The following is a 20,543-nucleotide window of genomic DNA, read 5'->3' as shown; positions in this document are numbered from 1 at the left end:
TTAGCTTATGGTTTAGCTATAGTGCACACTTACATTTACATATACAAATACACCCACACCTTACACACATGTTTACTGCAAATCAGTGTAAGACATATGCATGCATTTACCATTAGCACATCTTCTATACACACTTTAAATATTGTACAAGTTCTCAAATGTCTTGGCATGTCTTAAAAAAGCAGTAAATCTGTAGAGATTGTACTACTTTATATTTTTCCAGATTCAAATCTGGAGCAGTGAATTATACGGCTGAAAATGTTATTCTCACTCAATTCAAATGTAGTGTACTCACACTTGAATAAAGGTGAACAAGTGTGTTTTTCGGTAGACATGTTAAGACACCATCAAAACCATAAAGTAATGCAATCTCTTACATATGGTCCTATATTTTTATCTACATTATAATGTAATTTAAAAAGACATAAGCAACACTTTAATGCAACCTCCCCCCCTCCCCCCCCATCACACAAATTAGCATACATTTTCACCACAGGCCACACATGAAAATGAGCTCATTATATAAAGATATGCATTATGGGGATTTTTGTCTGGGAGTAAAGTAAAGCAAAGATGTAGCACAGATGCTAAAGACAACCACAAAACCTCAAGTATAAGAAATTTGAGACATCTGAAACCATCCCAAATATCCCCCTTGCCTCCCAGTCAGGAGGCCCTGGGTTTAAACCTGGACAGGGCCATTCTTTGTGGAGTTTGTATGGCTTTCTCTTGGAGCGCATGTGCAATGGAATAAAAAAGCAACAACAAAACAAACAAAACTTTGCTCCTCTTTAAACCATATTATATCTAATTCAAACCCTCGTGATCAGGCATTATTAGAAGTCTTAAATATTACTTTACAGCTCAGTTCCCTCTATGTGGCATTTGAAAGTGTAATCTCTACTGCTAGCTTAGGGTTCCTTCATTTAATTTTTCACCAGGCTCCGAAAAAAATATTCATTTGGCTTGAGCAGCAATACCCGCAGAACCCTAAAATAATAATGAAAACAGCAAAAGGCTTCCAGTTAGAACTGCCGACTGCAGACTTCTACTGTTTTATGTAGAGTTATGTATTTATGTGCTTTTGATTTCAGATCTGTGTAGCCATTCAGTTCCATGTTCAAAATATGTCATGCCATATAATCACAGTGTTCAAGGAACAACTCCATTTCATGACACATATCTGTTTTTATCAGATCGTTCTGCCGACAAAGGTACGAGCAAGTGATTTGGAGCTTTTGCTAATCATAGACCAAAGTCACCAGCTGATAAGTGAGGAACAGCTTTCATGAGCACATAAGCACAGTTTAAGAGAAATCCAAAATCAGCACGCTTGTAAAAAATATTCATTACCTTCAGGAATTTCATCAGATAATTGGCAACTATTTTATTAATTTGATCCAAGCACCTGCCTTTTTATAAAATTAGTTCTAACAAAGAAAACTATGAGCCAGCCAATGTGTGTATTATTATATTGAGATCAGATTACTTATAAAATAATATATATTTAAGAAGATTCTTATACACTTGTTGGTCTTAAGAAAAAAAGAATTACAGAAATATGTATAAATGTCCCTTTCATGTAGTTCTAGCCACGAGTGTTTGTAGAGAACCCGATCCTTATTAGACATCCAGTACTATTAGCTTTGAATTAATAATCTCATCCAATCAGATAACTTCAAAGAGAAGGAATGAATAATTTTTACTGTGCGTGTTCACAGAGTATTTTTGGCCATGAGACAGCTCCTTATACAGATGGCTTATTCAGTACCGCTACACAATATGCATGTTTTCAATGCTGCATTGCACCTCCATCTCAGCGCCTCTATTCCTGTGTCTGATACTCCTCCAACATGAGTCTGATTATCCCATAAATGCATCAACTCTGTTGCTTTATGTCATGCAGCCCAAAATGCATACACAGTAAATAAGAACACGCTTTACTTGTTATGGGGGGTATGGTAGGTAAACATCACAGTGTAAGTGCTGTGTTTATACTTTTATTAAACGGTCAAAAATATAAACAGAAAAAAAAAAATCTTTTGAATAGTCATAAAAATCCCCCTGGAATCCTCTGTGCTTGACTAACCACTCATCCCTCACCCTCATCCTTTTGTCTCAGAGAACGTAGGCCGCTTAGTCACGCCTGCCAAAAAGCTGGAGGAAACAATTCGCCTGGCGGAGTTAGTCATAGAGGTCCTCCAGCAGAACCAGGAACACCATGCGGAGGTGAGTGAGAACCCTCTCCTCCTCTCCTCCTCAAAGCACTTTCCCTCTATGCTCTCACTCTTATCTCACTTGCCCCACAGCAGGGAGCTAGCCTTATTATCAATCCTCTATAAATAAAGCTGCTTTCATCTATGGGTAACTAAAAAAAAAAAGGGAAAAAACTTTCAAAGATTAATTTAATTTCGGAAAGCTCTAATTGGTGTTCAACGGACCATCGCCACATGGAATCAGAGGGCCATGTTTGAGGGTAGACTGTAAATTAGACAGAAATGGTACAATGGCATCTTTTTTGCTGTGATGACAGTGCATTAGTTTTACATAAGTTGTTAAAACGATAGTATTATGTTGAGGATACTCCAGTATAGATGTTTGGCTAGAAGAAAAAACACAAGGTGAAACAAGTTAATGCGCATTTTCATGGCTTCTACTGCGCTGCTTCCCTTTGGTCACACACAACAAGATCACTTATAATAAACCTCAGGCCTTACACTGAATTTAAAGTAGTAAGTAAAACACATTGTTCCCAAGAAAACTGATCTTTGTGAAATTCAATTAGATGCTTTTATCAATAATACTAAACTGCCATAGTCTGTATTGTAGTGTGTTTTGTGACTCTACCAATGAAAAACAAAAACATTACCTGATTTAAATATGGCTGTTATCTTCTCCAGCGCCGTCTCCTTGTACGCTTTAGGCACCGGCATGTTTAGATTGCTCCCTTGCAGTCCACCATTGTGTCAAAATGGTCAAAAGCCTTTAGCTTGAATTGCATTTTGTGGAAGAGGCCAGAGTTACAGGGACCTAAGTCTGGCAAGCTGGCTTAGCGGGGAGCAACAATCGAAAGCATTAACATTTAAATTCTGAGGGATGAATTCAAAGCTGGTGAATTTTTAAAAAGGAAGCATACTCCTGCTCAGGGCTGGACTGGGACACAAAATCGGCCCTGGCATATTTGGTCCAGGCGTCTCCCTCGCTGTGGTCCCTCCTCGTGCACTTTTTTACGAGGAGGAGTTGACGGTGCAGCAGCCCCGACAGCTAACATGTCGGTTAATTTTGCTGCATTTATTTCTATTTTTCTGTCTCAGCATTTCAGCTCCACTTTTTCGCTACCTCATCAACACTAAGCTACTTGGGCGAATGTAGAGGCGGGCTTGGTAGTTAAGACATTTTATTGGGCAATACAGTGGCAGTAATGAAGCTGAATGAATGGGCTGCTGTCAGTGCTTGTGGGGCCAGTGTGCAGCGGTCTTTTAGTTGCCCCATTGGTCCAAAAGTGAGTCGGCCCACTAGGAAAATGCCCGGTATGCCAGTTTATCAGTCTAGCCCTGCTCTTGGTCCCGCTCCTCACCCGATGAGCCACCTTCAGTCTTGTTGTCTGTTGGCTCTTCCACTGAAAACTGTTTTTTCTTCTCTGGGTTGTACTGAAAAGCCAGCTCAGTAATGAGTCTCGACAGGTTGAGGTAGTTTGACACAAAAGTGCAAGTTTGAGATTTGCGGTGAAAGGCTTTCCAGAGGTGCACAGGTAAAAAGCCTTCAAGGAGAGATCACCACATTTAAATCAGATAATGTTTTTGCTTTTTCTTGGGGGAATCGTGAAAGCCATGTAAATGAAACCTGAGAGGTTTAGATGGGAATTCACATAGCCACATGTGAAGTATTTCAAAAAGGTTCAAAAGCCTAAAAAACTGACATGTATGGGTTTAAATATAAACAGAGCATTCTAAGTTGTAAGTTCAAATAGGATTTTATGTGAATAAATATAGTCTTAAAGAAAAGATGTGTGTTGAATAAATCTAGTGGAGTCACAAGTATAATACATCCCAGTGAAATGGGGTGGAGTGGAGGTATAAGGTAGCATAAACTGTAACAACTCAGTCAGTCTTAATTTCACCAGTTTATTCCAATGGAGTCAACAAAGATATACTGCTGTTTTGACATTTAGCATATTTTTGTCCCAAATAAAATGGTGAAATTGACATTAGTTAACTTTTTACTTAAACACAGTCTTTGCTACTGTTTTACCTTTAGATCTGTATGGCTTTGGTTTAGCACTACAAGCTAATGGACATGTTCTCATCCCAGGGTGTCAAACACTGCTGTCCTGTCTAATTCTGCTATATATGTTTGCAGATATATGCAAAAGTTCTTCTTTGTCAAATGTGCCGTGACACATGAGCTCTAGCAATACAGGACACCTCCACAGATCCTCCTTTAGAGAAACCAATTTGGCATTAAGTGATTGGAGGAGTCTTTGTGGAGCAAATCACTTTGGTTTGTGAGCCATTTGCGCTTTGTGCTTTGTTTTGCTTGTTTTTCACTAACTAATTTTAAGCATTTAGGCATAAAAATCGACTCGGTTAGAAGTAGGAAGAGATCTCACTTTGGATTTTGCCCCTTTACAACTGTGCACACTGACAAATTGCACTTACCCAGTGGGTTTAACTGTGATACGAGTGTCATCACCAGTCAACACCTTGCGCATATCTCAATATATTAACAGCTTTTGACAGAATGGTAGTATTTGGCACTCTGGGAATGAGAACAAGCTGAACCAATATTCAAGGAAGGCATCTCCTTTTAAAAATCCATCTAGCTTCCTTATTCCATCGTGTTGGCGACTTTAGACATCAAGCTGATGGAAAGCATGATGAACATGTGCAGCTGTGTAGATCTGAAGGTGATCCAAATGTGATCTTAGAATATACAGATAAAGCAGATTTACTGTATCTCTCTGAATATGCTTGACAGGCGGCAGTCACAAGTTCTGGAGATCAATCGGTACAGTATTTTTTTTTCTTTTTTTCCTCTTCAGTCCCCATCACGACCCTCCTGTATGGCATGTGCGCCACTATGGCAAGAAGCACGTTTCTAGACAGAGAATGAACTCAGTGGGTGGGTTTGTAGGCACAGAAGTGAGAGCAAATCTGTTTAAATATAAATTTTTAAAAAAAACACTTTAGCTTGCACAACATAATTGTTATCATAAAGCATGTTCATCGGGCCATAAAGAGGTTTCCTTTCTATCCTAGCATGCTGAACCAGTAAATTTCCCAAAGTATGCTCCATGTGAACCTTTGAAGTTTGATCCTCCATAAACATTTGTTTCCCCTCCATCCAGCAGTTAATTTCACAGTCCGCACCTGTTTAAGCATTACTTCTCCAGCTTCTCCTCTTCCATCCCTCTCTGCTGTCTATTCTCAGTTTACAAACCCTAACAAAGAAATGCTTCAAAAATACATTATTGTTCTGAACATCTTCCTGTATTCTCACTGTCATATGATTGGTGACTGCCCAAGCAGGGAAAAGAGGTATGTAGTCAAGTTGAATGAGAAACTCCCGTAATGCTCTGTGCATGTCCAGTAGATGATTCTACATCTCTCCCCTAAGCAAACTACACCCCCTTTAAGACTGGTCCCTTGACATGGTTGCACTGATACAGCACTAGAGTTTGTTTTGGCTGAACAGTGGGTCTGCCGTAGATTTCTCAGGGTCCTGTATGTGTTCCTTAACCACTAACAAAGGTTGGAGGCTACTCTGCCTGGTGACCTTTGAGCCTTTCCCCTTCCCTGTTGGAAGCTATTTACTGTCCTCCCCTTTAGCTGATATAAGAGTATATATCCTTGAATGCGATGGAGAAGAGCCTTGTTTGCTGCCTGTGTTTCTAACATTAGAGCTATCATGATTTTTAAACGTTTGAAGTGGACAGGTAAGTAGGAAGGTAAGTACGGTTCTGACTGCTGCTGTGGTGGTTAAATAAGGTGGTCGATTAACAATAAACAGCAGTAAAGTAGAGCATGCAGCATAACTTGGAAAAATTCAGCTTCATTAATTGAACTTGGCAATATGTTAGTCTGAATGATAAGCAAATAAGCCAAGCCAAGACTGCCAGCAAAGCAACTACTGTACCTCTGCTGTCAAAGGGTGAGAAAGTCCTGACTGTGCTAGAAAAACGATCCGCTGAATCTCAGACACCTACTTAACTAATTGGAACAGACACACTCCAACACTAGAGATGCTGTATGCTGCAGTCTTTGGTGTGTCTAGACAGTGATGTGCATGAGACACATTCACATCTAGTGGGCTATGGGTTTGTTGGTGATGTGAATGGTGGACCCCCTCATCTCTCAGCTGGAGAGAAAAGCATGCAGGGAGATCCACGTTTGCATGAGAAGAGCACCCTAGATGTAAAGATACTGTCATGAATAGAAGGCACAAAGATGCAACCCCACTGTGCAAATCTTCTCCCAAGTATAATCTGGATTTGAATTCATGTACCAATTAGGAAGAGCTGTGGATTTGATCTAGTTGTATGCCATGGAAAACATACACAAGCACACAAGCTGACAGCTGTGATAGAATTTCTGTTCATTTGAAAGGAAATACCCGGCAATTACAGAATTCACACACGGCACGGAAAAGTCATTCGGTATCCACAAATATAACCAAATATCTTCTCAAATTAAATAACAGGGGACGTCTAATGGACACCTGTAACAGAGAGAAGCAGCTGGACTGCTCAAAGGTAGTAAATCAGTCTTCTGGCAACTCTGTTTACACTCAATTTTAAAATGCTAACCAGATCACAGATAAACAAATGCAAATAGCTACAGGCAGGTTTTGCAATTACTGAAATCATTTGAGAGGGTGGTCTGTGGTGCATTCGGCTTTATATGTTTTCTACTATAACAGGAAATGTATCATCAATGCTTGGTTGAGAAAGAGAAGCGCTAGGTTATACAGTGATGCTAGCAAACTTGTGCATATGAATACTGTGTGACCTGCCAATTAGTGTAGGTAATACAAAAAGCCCACTTAAAAACCAGGAGTGTGCCCTGCCTCTTACCCTGTGCTGTGAGACCCTGGTAGTCTAGCTGCTTCCCTCTGTTTCAAGTGTTTAAACTAAGTAAACCCAACCAGCTTCTGACTTTAGCTTCATATTCAAGTGTTACATCCAACGTATGAAAAATCAAGTCCCAGCAAGAAAGGGTAAGGATATTTGCCGAAATGCCAAACTATTCTCTCAACACACCAAACATGCATCAACCCAGTGGTATTTCCTTTTAAGAGCGATACTGTCCAGTAGTGTTTATTATTCCCTCCTTTCCCTCTCATCTTTTAACAAGAGGACTTGTTCACCTGTTTGCTTTCCCTCCTGCTGTGTCTCTAGGCATTTGCATGGTGGACAGACCTTATGGTGGAACATGCAGAAAACTTCCTGGCCCTCTACGCCATCGACATGGATGCCGCTCTGGAGATCCAGTCACCTGAGAGCTGGGACAGCTTTCCCCTTTTCCAGCTGCTCAATGACTTCCTCCGGACAGATTGTAAGTTCATGCAGTTGGCCCATCTTTATGTTTCAGCTACCTTCAGGTATTTTCATCTAAAAAAAAAAAAAGTATGATATCCTTTTGTAACACGCTTTTTTCCCCCCTCATAGATCATCTGTGCAATGGAAAGTTTCACAAACATCTTCAAGATCTGTATGCTCCTCTGGTGGTTAGATATGTGGATCTGATGGAGTCCTCCATCGCACAATCAATTCACAAGGGCTTTGAGAGAGAGTCCTGGGAGCCTGTAAAGTAAGGAGCTTCCGTCTTTATAGCTAGGCTGTAGGATGGCTGGAGATGCAAAGCTTTTTTATGCAGATGACAGACTGACTGACTGTGTGGAGGCTGAAAAATCTGGTAGCGCAGCTGTAATGTTCATCCAAGCTTCCTGTAGCTTCACTTTTAAAGAACGAGCCAAGTGTGGGCTGAGCAACCTCTTTATCCTGTAGAAGAAATTGGTTTTTCTAGTCTGAAAATAGTGCTTGATTAATGTATGTCTCACCAATTCTCGCCGACACATTGGGGTCAGGGCAAAACATAGTATCCCTGTTGTTCTGTGTGTGAACTAACATTCATGACGTGTGCTTTGACATGTTACCAGAAAAAAATTTGCCTCCAGTGTGTTATGTTGCTACTTTATTTGTTGTGGCTTTAATATGTCTGCTTTCACATTTTCCTTTCATTGCAAAGATTATATTTAAAGTGTATTAAGGTAACCTGTATTTTCTTGGTCTTTATTCGTGTTCATTTTTTGGGTTTTCGGTATTACTTTGCTTGTCTCTATCGCTGCATTTAATACTTTATGTGTGTGTCCAGCTCTCTTTACTCTTGAGTATTTTTGTAAAATGTGAGTCTTTGACAGTTACCGTCCCTTTTATGTGCGTTACTCTTTGTTCCAGTCTTCACATATTTTCAGATTTTACTTTTATGATGAGTGTTACATTGCTTTCTGCAGCTCCCACGCCACTGTTATGGATTCTTTTTTTTTCTTTTTGTCTGTCTTTTCTGCAGGAGTTTAACAAGTAATCTGCCCAATGTGAATCTACCAAATGTGAACCTCCAAATTCCCAAAGTACCAAATCTGCCAGTGCCAGTAGCAGGACTATCAGTTAACCTTCCACAAATGCCTAGCTTTTCTACCCCGTCATGGATGGCTGCTATATATGACTCTGAGTGTGTATTCAACTAGTTCACTTTAGATTTACTGAGAAAGCAGTGATAACTTGGTATGAAGATGCCCATGAGTAAGGACAATTAAAAAAGATTTGCCAAATTTTGAAATTGTAGCAAAAAATGTAAATGAAGTCGAAACTGACATTTAAAGGGGCAGGGATAGCTCAGTAGGTAAAGTGGTCGCCCCATGATCGGAAGGTCGGCGGTTCGAATCCACTTAACGGCTACCCTGAGGTACCCCTGAGCAAGGTACCGTCCCTACACACTGCTCCCCGGGCGCCTGCTTAGTGGGCTGCCCACTGCTTCACTGAGTGAATGGGTCAAATGCAGAGAAAAACAAGTAATTTCCCCATGGGGATCAATAAAGTATCCATTATTATTATTATTATTAAATTCAACAAAATCTGAATCGGTTTTCTCCTGTGAATACTTGCCACTTATTGCTGTTCATGTTCATGCCAAGGTCACTGAGAGGTGTTAGAGTAGATGGGGACGTGCTTTCTAAAATGAGAGGCTGTAATGCTCTCATTTGTCTCAACATGCATGCTGTTGAGCTGAGGTGTGGAGATACAGGCTGAAAAAAAAAAACGAATCAAGCAAAAAAAAAAAGAAAAAAGTAGTTCTAAGGCTATTGGAGTTCTACCGTGCAGAAAATGTTCCCCATTTGAAACATCAAGATCTCCATTGTACAAAATGTGTATCTCCCCAGAGTTGTTGTCCACAAACATTTGCTCTAGTGATGCTTAGCGAATTGTAGATTGTACATGGCCGTAGGTTCATCTCTGACCTTGACCACCTGCTAGTAGTCTGATTGGGAGGGCAGACAGAGCGGTTCGGAGTGGAGATGATAAAGTGGAGAGGCTTAGAGGCAGGAGTTCAAACCTCTCCGCCTCTGTTTTTATCTCCTTTCCTTCCTCACTCTAAATGTAACACTTTTCCCAATCAGCTCTACTCAGGATGGCTAAAAAGGTCTGCATGGTTTGTTTGATAATCCTTCCAGGGGTCCCACCAGCCTGGGGACATGGATGTTGAGAGAGGGCCTGTGATGAGTGAAGCCAATTTGGAGATTTTTTTAAATGTTTTTTGGACACTGACTATAAATGCCTTTTTTTTTTCTTTTTTTTTTTGCACGCCCTCCCTCACTTCCTCCATTCCCTACTCCTTTGTGTGATTAGCTACTGTATCTGCAGTGACTTTACCTGCATGTGGCCACTTCACATACCAGTCAATAATCATACTCTGTAGCATGGTTATTGATCTGTTACAGTAAACCCTTCCCGCTGCTTTTTCGCCCATAAACTGACTGTCCAGAAACTCCTGAACAAACAGGAAAGGAGACACGTAGGTGGACCAGTCAGTATATGGCCAGAGCAAAATTGTGTTAAAAAAAAAAAGTGTAGCGGCACAGCATCCACCTCTGCTCCTGCCACTACAACCCCCACCCCCTCCAAACCTTTAATCCCCCCCCCCCCCCAGGTAACAGGTTGACATTTGTCTTCTGACCTGTGTATGTGTGTTTGGGTCAATGGCAGTAATGGCTCCGGGACATCGGAGGACCTCTTCTGGAAGCTGGACGCCCTCCAGACTTTCATCAGGGACCTGCACTGGCCTGAGGAGGAGTTTGCCAAACACCTCGAGAGCCGCATCAAGCTCATGTCGAGCAACATGATCGAGAACTGTGTCAAACGGTGTGTATTTGTGTGACTGTGCGGGAGATGATGACAAACTGCGAGAGACACAAAAGCTCCAAAATGCAAAGAGTTTGTTTTCTGCATAATGAACATCTGCAGCACATTTTCATTTTAGAGTGTATCATTTTTAATTTGCACTGCAGCACCAGGATGGCATTTGAGTCCAAGCTGGCAAAGAGCAGCAAGTCCACAGATTTCCGCATCTCTCCAACATTATGCACCATGTTCAACGTGATGGTGGACGCCAAGGACCAATCAGCAAAATTGTGTGCTATGGAGATGGGCCAAGAGGTAAAAACTTCATCTGGGGCAATGATTGCATGTTGGACAATGAGGCTTTGTGCTTTTAATTTGCTGACGTGAATACTTTTGTTGGAAATTCTTCTGCTTTCCACAGAAACAGTTCCACTCCCAGATAGACGAGCTGATTGAGGAGAGTGTGAGGGACATGATTCAGCTTCTGGTTGCAAAGGTGCAGCTTCATATCAGCTTACTTTGATAACAATAGTAGAAAAAAATTTAACTTGACTTTTTTAAAATATGATTATTAGATTGTTCATGATTCCTCTCGTTTTTCAGTTTGTTGCCATATTGGAGGGAGTGCTGGCCAAAATTTCCAGATATGATGAAGGCACTCTCTTTTCTTCATTCCTTTCATTCACGGTAAGATTTTTCTTTCTTCAGTCCCTCAGTTTATTTTTCTTGAAAGTATTCTTTAAAAAAATTCACTTTATATTCTGAAAAACTGAATGTATTTCCTGAAAGCCTGCTTTTTTTGTCTCATGGGGGGTTAAAAAAGGGTAAAAGAACTCTAGTTTTGTATCTTTAATAGTAAAATATTCCAAGCCCTAATGAATCTGACGATAATTAACATTTCACCTTTCAGCCACTGTTTGACGGTTTTGTTTCGACTTTCAGGTGAAAGCTGCTTCAAAATATGTGGATGTACCTGTAAGTTTAACAGCCTCCGACTTTCCTGTTTTGTTTGTGAGCATTTAGAGCTGAACAAAATATCATCTGAGTGATTTTGTTCTACCTTTTTGAAGACAGTAATTATTGGTACAGCCGCTTGTTTGCTCTTCTCCTGAGTCGTGACCCTATTCTTTGTCTGTTCTTATAGAAACCTGGAATGGATGTAGCTGACGGCTACGTGACCTTTGTGCGCCACTCTCAGGATATGCTTCGTGATAAGGTCAATGAGGAGGTGTATATAGAAAGGTTATTTGATGTAAGTAAGATGCCGTCTCCTCCTCACAAAAAGGGAGGGGCCTTCCAAAATGTGGCAAAACAACAGGGCAGAGAGGGATAAGTCCCATTTTGAGACCAGGAAATGTATTTCTGCCTGGAAGAAGAGGCTTTTCTGATCCCTTCTCGACTTTTCTGTCTCTCTGTCTCTTTTCTTTCCGAATCTCAGCTGCCCTCTGCATTCTGGTGTGCATTGCCACAGTGCTTTTGGGCCTTTGTGTATTAAAAAATCAAACTTTTACTTACCAAAGAGTCCATAAAAGCATCCTCAGAAAGGATTATCTAAAGCAGTGCTCTCTGTGGAAAGAACAGAACTGTCCATACTGATCATACGCCAGGACACCAAGTTCTTGTATTTTTTAAGTCACCACTGTCCTCTGCTTTCAGATGCTTTCCACACAAAACATGTCAGCCTCCTGAATGAAAATAAAAACCCACTCAGTCCTTTTGTCGTCAGTCCACAGTGAAGCACCTGTGCCGTTTCTGTGTGTGAAATGAAAACGCTGGGTGAATGATGCACTGCTGGACGGGCCTGGGTCAATCTGAGAGGCTGACATGGCAAATACCCTTGATCTGTTAGAACAGTGGTTCCCAACCACCCAAGGAAAATGCGATCAGTCATGACGATGATGATAAATATGAACAGAAAGGAGACATCACACCCCCCTTTTTTTAATTACACCCCGAGCAGTCTGTTGCGCAACTTAGACTGAGGTGAGTGAACAGCAGTGTAAGCATAAACCAAATTTCATCATTTAGATAAAATGCAAGAGAAAGATGAAAATAGATGCACTGGTAGTAAAAATGATAACCTGCAACAGACTTTTCAGTCCTAAAGTGCAAATTTATCTTTGTAACACCTTTTAAATAAACATTGCAATTCAAAGCATCCCCCAGGAGAAAGTAAAAAGGGGAATAAAATGAACACAAAATGAAAACATGCTTTGAAAAAAAAGCTAAAACTGAATAAAAAACAGAGTTCGGGAGTCTAAGGTATTGGGAAACAATGCATGTTTGACTCATTAATACTTTAATAGGCAATTACAGATCGCTTTATCTTTTAATAAAAATGAATTCAATTCATGCTTATTTATGTATCACCAAATCACAGCAGTAGTCAGCACAAGGCTCTTTATATAAAAGTAAAGACCCTACATCGATGTACAAAGAAACCCACTGATCCTCTGCGAGGAAGCACTTGGCGATAGTAGTGGCAAAAAACACAACAATAAAAAAAAAATTCTCTTTTAACACAAGCAAACCTCCAGCAGGGCCAGGCTCAGGGAGGGGCAGCCATCTGCTGCGAACAATTGGGGTGAGGGGAAAGAGAAACGAAGGGCAACGAGACATGACAAACAACAAACCGGACAAAGCACAAAAGACTAAGCTTTTTCAAATATAAATATAGTCCTAAAAACAGCACAAACGCCTTCTCCCTTTTCTATTGTTGTTTTTACACAATTGATGAGAACAGATGATGAATGACTTCCACCTGCTCGGACCAGGTTTGCACTTTTATGCTCTGGGGGCATTAATAGATCTACTTTAGCTTTCTATTGTTAGTATTCTGAGGTCCGAGCCATTTTTAGTCAGTTTTATGTAACTCCCACGCTGCTAAACTGCAGCTGAACTTCCACACGGCTGTTTCCATTGCCTCCAGGGATTTGAAACATTAATGAAAGCAACCTAAGAAGAAAACATGATGCAGGTTAAAAAAGTATAAGGTCTAATGAGGGTTCATAAAAAGGCATGACTTGGATGTGAATTGTTGGGAACCAGTGTGTTACAGGGGGAAGAGAGCACTGTCTTACCAAACATAATCCTAATGGGATACATTGACATAAATGTGTCCTCCATGTGTGATTCAAACAACACATAATGCTGTGATGTGTCTGCTTCATGTCATTTAGAACCTGTTTGTAAAGACCTGTGTCTCCACAGGCGTGTGATTGCTTTGTGTGTCTGACAGATTCTCAGTTCTTTCTGTGAGGCAGTGACGTCACGTTTTTATGTCTGACAGACAATGGTTTTCTATTTTTGTGCCAGATGAATATGACTTTTTTTTTTAATCTTCTTTTTTATTTGGAGCCAGGAGTGATGCTGTTGTGAAGTGGGTTTTGCTTTTGTCTTTGAGGTCCACACTGGCTCCCCTGTCTCCGTGTGTCCTTAATTTTTTCTACTGTGGAGCTTTTTACCCCCTTGTGTCCCCCGTGTGGCCCCAGAGTGCCCAACTGAGATCCTAGTCAGCACCGTTGTGTTGAAATTGACTTTTTTTTGTTTTGTTTTGAGCTGTGAGTGTTTCAGTTTTAGCAACTTCGAAGCCGTCAATGTTTTTTTCCTTTTGATTTGAATGCATTTCCATTCATTCATTTGCATTGCATGTGGAAGTCGTTCCTAGACACTGCATAGGCTCTACTTTATCTCTCTTTCTTACGCTGATTTATTTCAATCCTTTTAATCTCCTGTTTTCTGATTAACTTCATTCCTGCTGCCTCCTCTAGTCAAAAAGTGGCACTTATCTCTAGCGTTGCGTTGCCTTGTTTTATCACATTATGTTGGTTGGCATGATTTTAGAGTCAAATAATCTTCCTGTGTACATCTTCTAGCATGACCCTCCTCAGAGTTCTGCCTCATTTGCACATAGAGCAGTCGTCCTTAGCACGTACTCAGCCACTCACCCACCCACCCACCTGCGAAGTCTGCATGCACTGCACGCTCAACTCGACTGTGAAGTGGACAGGCATCTGCAAGTTCAAACCTTTCAACCATTCACCTAATCCTGATCTCAATAAACCTCAACCTAAAAACTAAAAACACACCAACTAAGCTAACTCCTTCCACCTCTAATTCGGGCCTTGTAAAGCTTCTCTGCGTTCCTGCCTACTCACAAGTTTAAAGTTGACCTTTTTTGGAGGTATGACGCCCGTTTCTATCAAACATGGGTGCTGTTCTCTTGTAACTTTGGTGCAGTCTGGAAAATTGCCACCCCAAGGAAACGAGAGCGAAAAAGGTACAAGAAAACAGCACCGCTGCTCCCTGCCTGCAAACCATTTACTCACTCTCATTCTATTTTTCTTTTGCTAATGTACCCGTGTCAAAACTATAATTTCAATTCCCCATAGTAGTTTTCTATCCACAGTGTAGGGCATTTCAAATGCAGCACCGCGTTTCCACTTGAATAAATTATAAATAAAGGCTTAGTAATTGCCTTCAGTAATTGATGGGCCATGCAGCTGCTACAAAATATCGACTTGAACATTTTTTAGAAGTTGAAAAGGTAATTGCAGTTCAAGACAGATACATTTTTCAATGCGTTATGACTTCCCTCTTTTTAATTAATTCCTTCAAGTCGCTGTAATATCAGTGCACTCAGGGAAATTCCATAAACTTGCTCCTTCCATCTCTTCGTAGCGCTATAAATGCAGTTTCCTTGTGTAAAAGGTAAACGTGTGTCTGTTTGTGTCCTTGAGTGTGTTGGGATCACTAAATGAAATTCAAGCAGTTTCCATTTACTTTAGTAAACATTACATAGAATTTAATTTGATTCCATCTGTTGGTTTAGTGCGAAGTGTCGTTGGGGGATTTGACACCAAAGAAGCTCTTCTGTTTTTTGTGTGTCTTATTGACCACTGGGATAAGCTTATAAGTCCGTTGTTTAGTAAAATGACCCGAGTGCATATTTCTATGACAGGGAACCTATTTTGCTCATTTCAAAATGATATTTTAATTCTTGGATATTGTTACTGTAGCTTTTCATGGTTTACTGCTCAGAATAATCATCTTCTGTTGTTTAATGGCCCTTGGTGGAGCCGCTCAATTCACCCACTGTCTAAAAACAAGCTGTCTTGGCTCCCTTTACCCTCCCTTGAAGCCAGTTTTCTTCTGATTGGTTGCCCCTCACAGACATAAGGTGGGTAGAGACTCTGTGCTCACAGCCACATCTGTGTCTGAGACGACCAAATTGACTATATCTCCTCACTTTTAACATCATGACACCGAGTGTTTAGAGCAGTGTGGATCCTGAGTTTTTGGCACACAGCTCAGTAAGGTCTGCTTTTACTTTTAGCTCTTAGTATGACAATAATTGAATATTTCTTATGGATGAAGTCAAAGCAAGGAGACAGTTTATTGCTTCATGTTTTATGCTAAGATAAGTTTTGCACTAACATTGTGCAGTTTCTCTTACTCAGACCTAAAAAGCATGTTAATTATGTTTGAGCTTTTTGATTGTACTTACCTATTGTTAAAGCCAGACTAGCTGTTTCACCGTTCCCATTCGTTGTGCTATCCTACCTAGAGACGTTGCACCAGTTTTGATCTTTTCATCCAAATTAGAGACCCCCAAAAAGTGAGAGAAATGTTTGAGAAATGTAGCAAGTCTAATGTTTTACCATACAGTTTGAAGTTGTCACCACTTCAGTGCACCAGCGTTAACTTCCAAAGTTTAACTTTGATATCGGCTCAGTGATTTATATTTAATGCTGTCCGGAACTCCGAGTTAAAAGCACGCGATGAAGAGATGAGGCGATCTGACATGTAGAAGTTGGAGTATTATATCTTTTAATCTACGATCAAAAGAAACAGTTGAAGCACGTCCATGTTCTGTAGCTTGTAATACTTCTGTGGCTCGTGAGATTTTATTTATTTTGAACATGATTTCCCCTTTTTCGAAAACCTCTTAACTTGCATTATTTGCTCGTTCTGACTCATGCAAGAATGGGTTTCTTGTGAAGTGCGATACAGACTTTGTACTGAGCTTCAATCCGAGTGACTGAATGCTGATGTTATTATGAAATGTACTTGTTTAGTTCTGGTTTTATACCTGCGTCTTAAAGGTTAGTTTTCTGTCAAGGTGTCTTTAGTATGTGTGTGGGTGTGTGTTTTGCTGGAGAGTGTTGTGTTTGTGTTTCAGCAATGGTACACTGCCACCATGAACCTGCTGGGGACCTGGCTCACTGAACGCATGGATCAGCAGCTCCACGTCTACCAGTTAAAAATCCTCATCAGGATTACAAAGGTAAGGTGTTGATAAACTGGAAACTTTTTTTTGTCTACAAATCCTAACTTGGTCTATCTTAGAGCACCGTGGGTTCACATGGATGGGTTTTGGACTCCTGCAGCTTACGTGGTCCTTTAAGATCCAAAAGCTGGCCCATGGTTTCACTATTTCTCTGACATCCATGTATCTCATGTCAACTTTCTTTTGTAGTAGACACAGCAGGAAGCGTGTCACGTGACATATATATTTGTCTTCATGCAGAAAAAGTACCGGGACTTCCGCCTGCAGGGTGTCCTCGACTCCACCCTGAACAGTAAGATGTACGACACGGTGCGCAACAGGCTGACCATGGAGGAGGCCGCTGCTTCGGTGAGGGAAGGAGGCATGCAAGGCATCTCCATGAAGGACAGCGACGAGGAGGACGAAGAGGACGACTAGACACCGAGACTTCAGCCCCGGCCTCCCTCTAGGACCCTCCCTCACCCCGACCCCCTCCCTTTCACACTTTTGACTTTAGCCTGGTTACCGATGCATGTACCAACTCAGATAGCCACTCTAGGACCTCTTTGTCAGCTCGAAATGCCTATGAAGGAACTATTAACTATAAAAATAGTACTTATACTGAAGAAAATCAAAATAAAAATGTTTTAAAAAAAATAACCATGATTGGCAGTTTAGCTGTGTCATGATAAAGATAGCACCTATCTTGGATTCATTCATTTCTAAATTCATTTCTATGTGTTACTAAGCAATATGGAGAACCATTTGTTTGACAATGTTGAGTGAGATTAATAGGTGTGTCCCTGTCCAATGCAATCCTATATGGCGCTTCTTTGTCGTATTCTACATTCATTAATGGTACATTGTCGTGATGATGAGTGTGTGGACCCTTTTCTTTGTCTCGTCTGTTTTTAAGTGAATGCCAACTGCTTCGAACTGAAAATAAAACCTCTGTATTTGTTTACGGCTGTTACAGATAAACCGTCGTCTACTCACTGTTCTTAACATCGACAGTAAGTCTAGACCTGCATTTTTTATCATGTGTCAATGCTATGTGATCTCATCTCAATTACGAATTAGACATGGTTCAACAGGAATCTTGAACTTCGAGTGGGTATTCTAGAGATGCAATATTCTCATAGCTCCATTTTGATAACTCGGGAGATTCTATTTTTATTTCAACATTAAAAGGCCTTGAAACAGGTTCTATTTTAATTGAGTTGCACTTTTACAAGGAAAAAGAGCAAAAAGAATTTTTTTTATTAAAAAAAAAAAAAGTTGGTCCGTCTTTGTTCTGTAATTGTGTAGAATGAGATGTCTGGCATTTGTTTGGGTCTCACTGTTGTTTTGTATATATTATATAAATATATATAAATATAAAATGCTGTACATTGCATTCTGAGCCATTGCTGCATGCCCGTGGGTTCCCACCCTCCCCAAATGCTTTCTGTTTTCTGTGTGAATTAGCTGGTGGATTCATTCTTGCTTTTGCCTTATGAAAGCCAACAGTTGTAATATGCAAGAGCTGTGGCCTCTAAATAAAAATTACTGTACATGTGCATCACCTGTCATGTTTCCTAAGATGTACCTGGGACACAACCGTCAACACTGAACACAAAGAGTTCCTGGTGCAAAGTAACAACATTTAGTAGTTTTGAGTATGAGGATATCCGTGATCTTTAGATTCTGTAATATATGTTTTTCCCCTCTGTATTGCAGTTTGTACATTCATACAGGACTAAATTGAGCATGTGGACTGCTAAAAGTTAATTATGCCTATTTTTTTCCTAGCACGTATTTATCCATTTTAACCTTTTATATAGTGACAGTTCAGATGGAGAGCAAAACGAAAGAGAGAAAGAGTAGAGAAAAGAGCCCGAGGCGGACTCAAACCCCCCCCTAATTTACAATACTTTTAACAGTGCCAATTTCTGCCAAAATAAAGTGCGGCATTAGGGGAAAATGAACCTATGGTGCCATTTCAGCTCATTCGGATTTTCAATTTTATGCCACTTCATATGTCTACTCCACTACATTTCACAGGGAAATATTTCAGTCCACCACATTTATTTCATAGCTCGGGTTACTCGATGTATTAGGATTTTACAGTCATTTCATCATGAGTATAAATATGAATTAGAGGATGTGATAGGTTGACACGGCAGTGTATAAAGATTTAAATGAGCAAATCACTTGCATATATTAACACACAGGATTGTGCGTACTTCTTCCACCACTGTTGTTCGGCGAGAGTGTGACAGCAGGGGGCGACATGGAGAGCAGGTTCCTTATTTTATTTTCCATACTTCATGTAATACAAGGATGCAGTGCACCCAAAGCCAGACTTTATTCAATGCAGAGCAATACAATTTACCTAAATGACAGTATATTATAATATGGTATATAATAGCATCATAGGAATAACTATGATACTGTCATATAAACACGTAATGTGACTGACAAAACCTTTTTTTTTTCTTTTTTTTTAAATTTTCGTAAGTTACAGATTAGAGTTAATGACCAGCGTAGCTGAAGTGATCCGAGACCAACATATCTGATATCTGATCTAAATCGTCATGGCGGATCTCAGGAGGGCAGCTTCGTTTGTTGGAGTTTTGCTGAGGTGTTTTCACAAAAGTACAATCTGTTACAGGTCCTCTGTACAAACCAAATATTTGTATGAAAATATAAACTTCTATGATCACAAAGGTTACAGATTTTTTTTTCCTTTTTAAGTAAATGCGTGAAGCTACAGCACTTGTGTTTCAAATGTGAGCAGAGAAAGATGCTGGCATTCACACTCACACACACACCAACACGAGGTGAAAATTTAAAAATGAAAAAAAGTTTCGCTGTGGAGTTTTGATGTTTCTCCAAATGTCAGAGGGGTTTCAATGGATTTAGCAAACTCCCGGGTGGAAAGGAAATAGATGTTATCAGATGAATTTAAAAAATATACATGTTAAAAAAATCAAATTGAATTAAAAAAAACAAACAAAATCGATCTCAGAAAACACAACCAAGAGAGGAATGTTAAGGGTTGAAAATGGGTTATAATTACAGTTCCAAACTAACGCAGTAAAGTCCAATAAAATACAATTTACAGTCGGAATTTGAAACCTCGTCACACAAGTCTTTGATCTTGAGCTTGTGGAAGGCGAGTTTGAGGCTAGAAGTGAAACATGCTCAAAGGATAAGTTCACACTTTCCACAGGGGAAATCTGCGAGATTTAACAATATGGATTTCAAATTCTATCTGGTTTAATAGATCTCAGGATAAAACCAATAACATGTTCCAAAGCGGGACCACATCTTTGGTTACAAATAAAGCATCACCTCCCCCCCCCACAGAAAGATTTCACCTAATTTGACTTTTTTCAGTGTTTGTTTACAATTTTAAATGGAAGTAACATAATTTTTTTTGACACTGATCAACAGCGGGAGAAAAATGACCCATATCAATATGTCTTTATATGAATGTAGATTCAGATCGATTAATTTGCAAACACATTCACCCCTTTTAATAAAATCTAAATAGTCCATCCTTCCGTAAGTTAATCCACTTTGTGATGACAGTACATTGAGCAATTTCAGTCCCATGAAGTCCAAGTCCTAGTTCCATTTTCCTGCAATAACTTCATTACGAACAAAGATAACTATCTAAGATAACTATCCAAAAAAAACCCCAAAAAACAAAACAAAACCCAAAAACATCTGAACAAGGCACTGAATAACATCTTCACCAGGACGCCTGGCGGGGATTCTCCTCTGTGGTAAAATTGGGTAAAACAATGAACTATAAAGCATGAATTTCCTTAATTGAGAGCAATTTCTACTCATTTCCTGCTTCATCTTTTTTATTGTGGCACTCTAATGGAG

General features: G+C 40.0%; 1 protein-coding gene across 7 annotated transcripts in view; it reads left to right on the top strand.

The window, feature by feature from the left end:
• cadpsb (Ca2+-dependent activator protein for secretion b) overlaps positions 1 to 18,217 on the top strand; it is a 66,459-nt gene extending 48,242 nt beyond the window's left edge. For 2 of the 7 annotated variants that reach the window (XM_080891512.1, XM_080891510.1), the window contains 13 exons: positions 2,123 to 2,229; positions 4,978 to 5,007; positions 7,397 to 7,553; positions 7,667 to 7,808; positions 8,568 to 8,729; positions 10,262 to 10,417; positions 10,564 to 10,711; positions 10,818 to 10,892; positions 11,000 to 11,083; positions 11,339 to 11,371; positions 11,541 to 11,648; positions 16,578 to 16,682; positions 16,926 to 18,217. In XM_080891512.1, the coding sequence (XP_080747638.1) occupies positions 2,123 to 2,229; positions 4,978 to 5,007; positions 7,397 to 7,553; positions 7,667 to 7,808; positions 8,568 to 8,729; positions 10,262 to 10,417; positions 10,564 to 10,711; positions 10,818 to 10,892; positions 11,000 to 11,083; positions 11,339 to 11,371; positions 11,541 to 11,648; positions 16,578 to 16,682; positions 16,926 to 17,102 (1,484 nt within the window). In that variant the 3' untranslated portion in view covers positions 17,103 to 18,217. The remainder of the gene's footprint in view (positions 1 to 2,122; positions 2,230 to 4,977; positions 5,008 to 7,396; positions 7,554 to 7,666; positions 7,809 to 8,567; positions 8,730 to 10,261; positions 10,418 to 10,563; positions 10,712 to 10,817; positions 10,893 to 10,999; positions 11,084 to 11,338; positions 11,372 to 11,540; positions 11,649 to 16,577; positions 16,683 to 16,925) is intronic. The other 5 variants (XM_080891513.1, XM_080891511.1, XM_080891516.1 and 2 more) reach the window with 3 other exon arrangements.
• The last annotated feature ends 2,326 nt before the right edge of the window (positions 18,218 to 20,543 follow it).

Source organism: Rhamphochromis sp. 'chilingali' (genome assembly GCF_963969265.1).
Source record: "Rhamphochromis sp. 'chilingali' genome assembly, chromosome: 9".
Classification (NCBI taxonomy): domain Eukaryota; kingdom Metazoa; phylum Chordata; class Actinopteri; order Cichliformes; family Cichlidae; genus Rhamphochromis; species Rhamphochromis sp. 'chilingali'.
The sequence above is the reverse complement of the archived record's forward strand: the minus strand, read 5'-3'. Positions and strand labels throughout refer to the sequence as shown.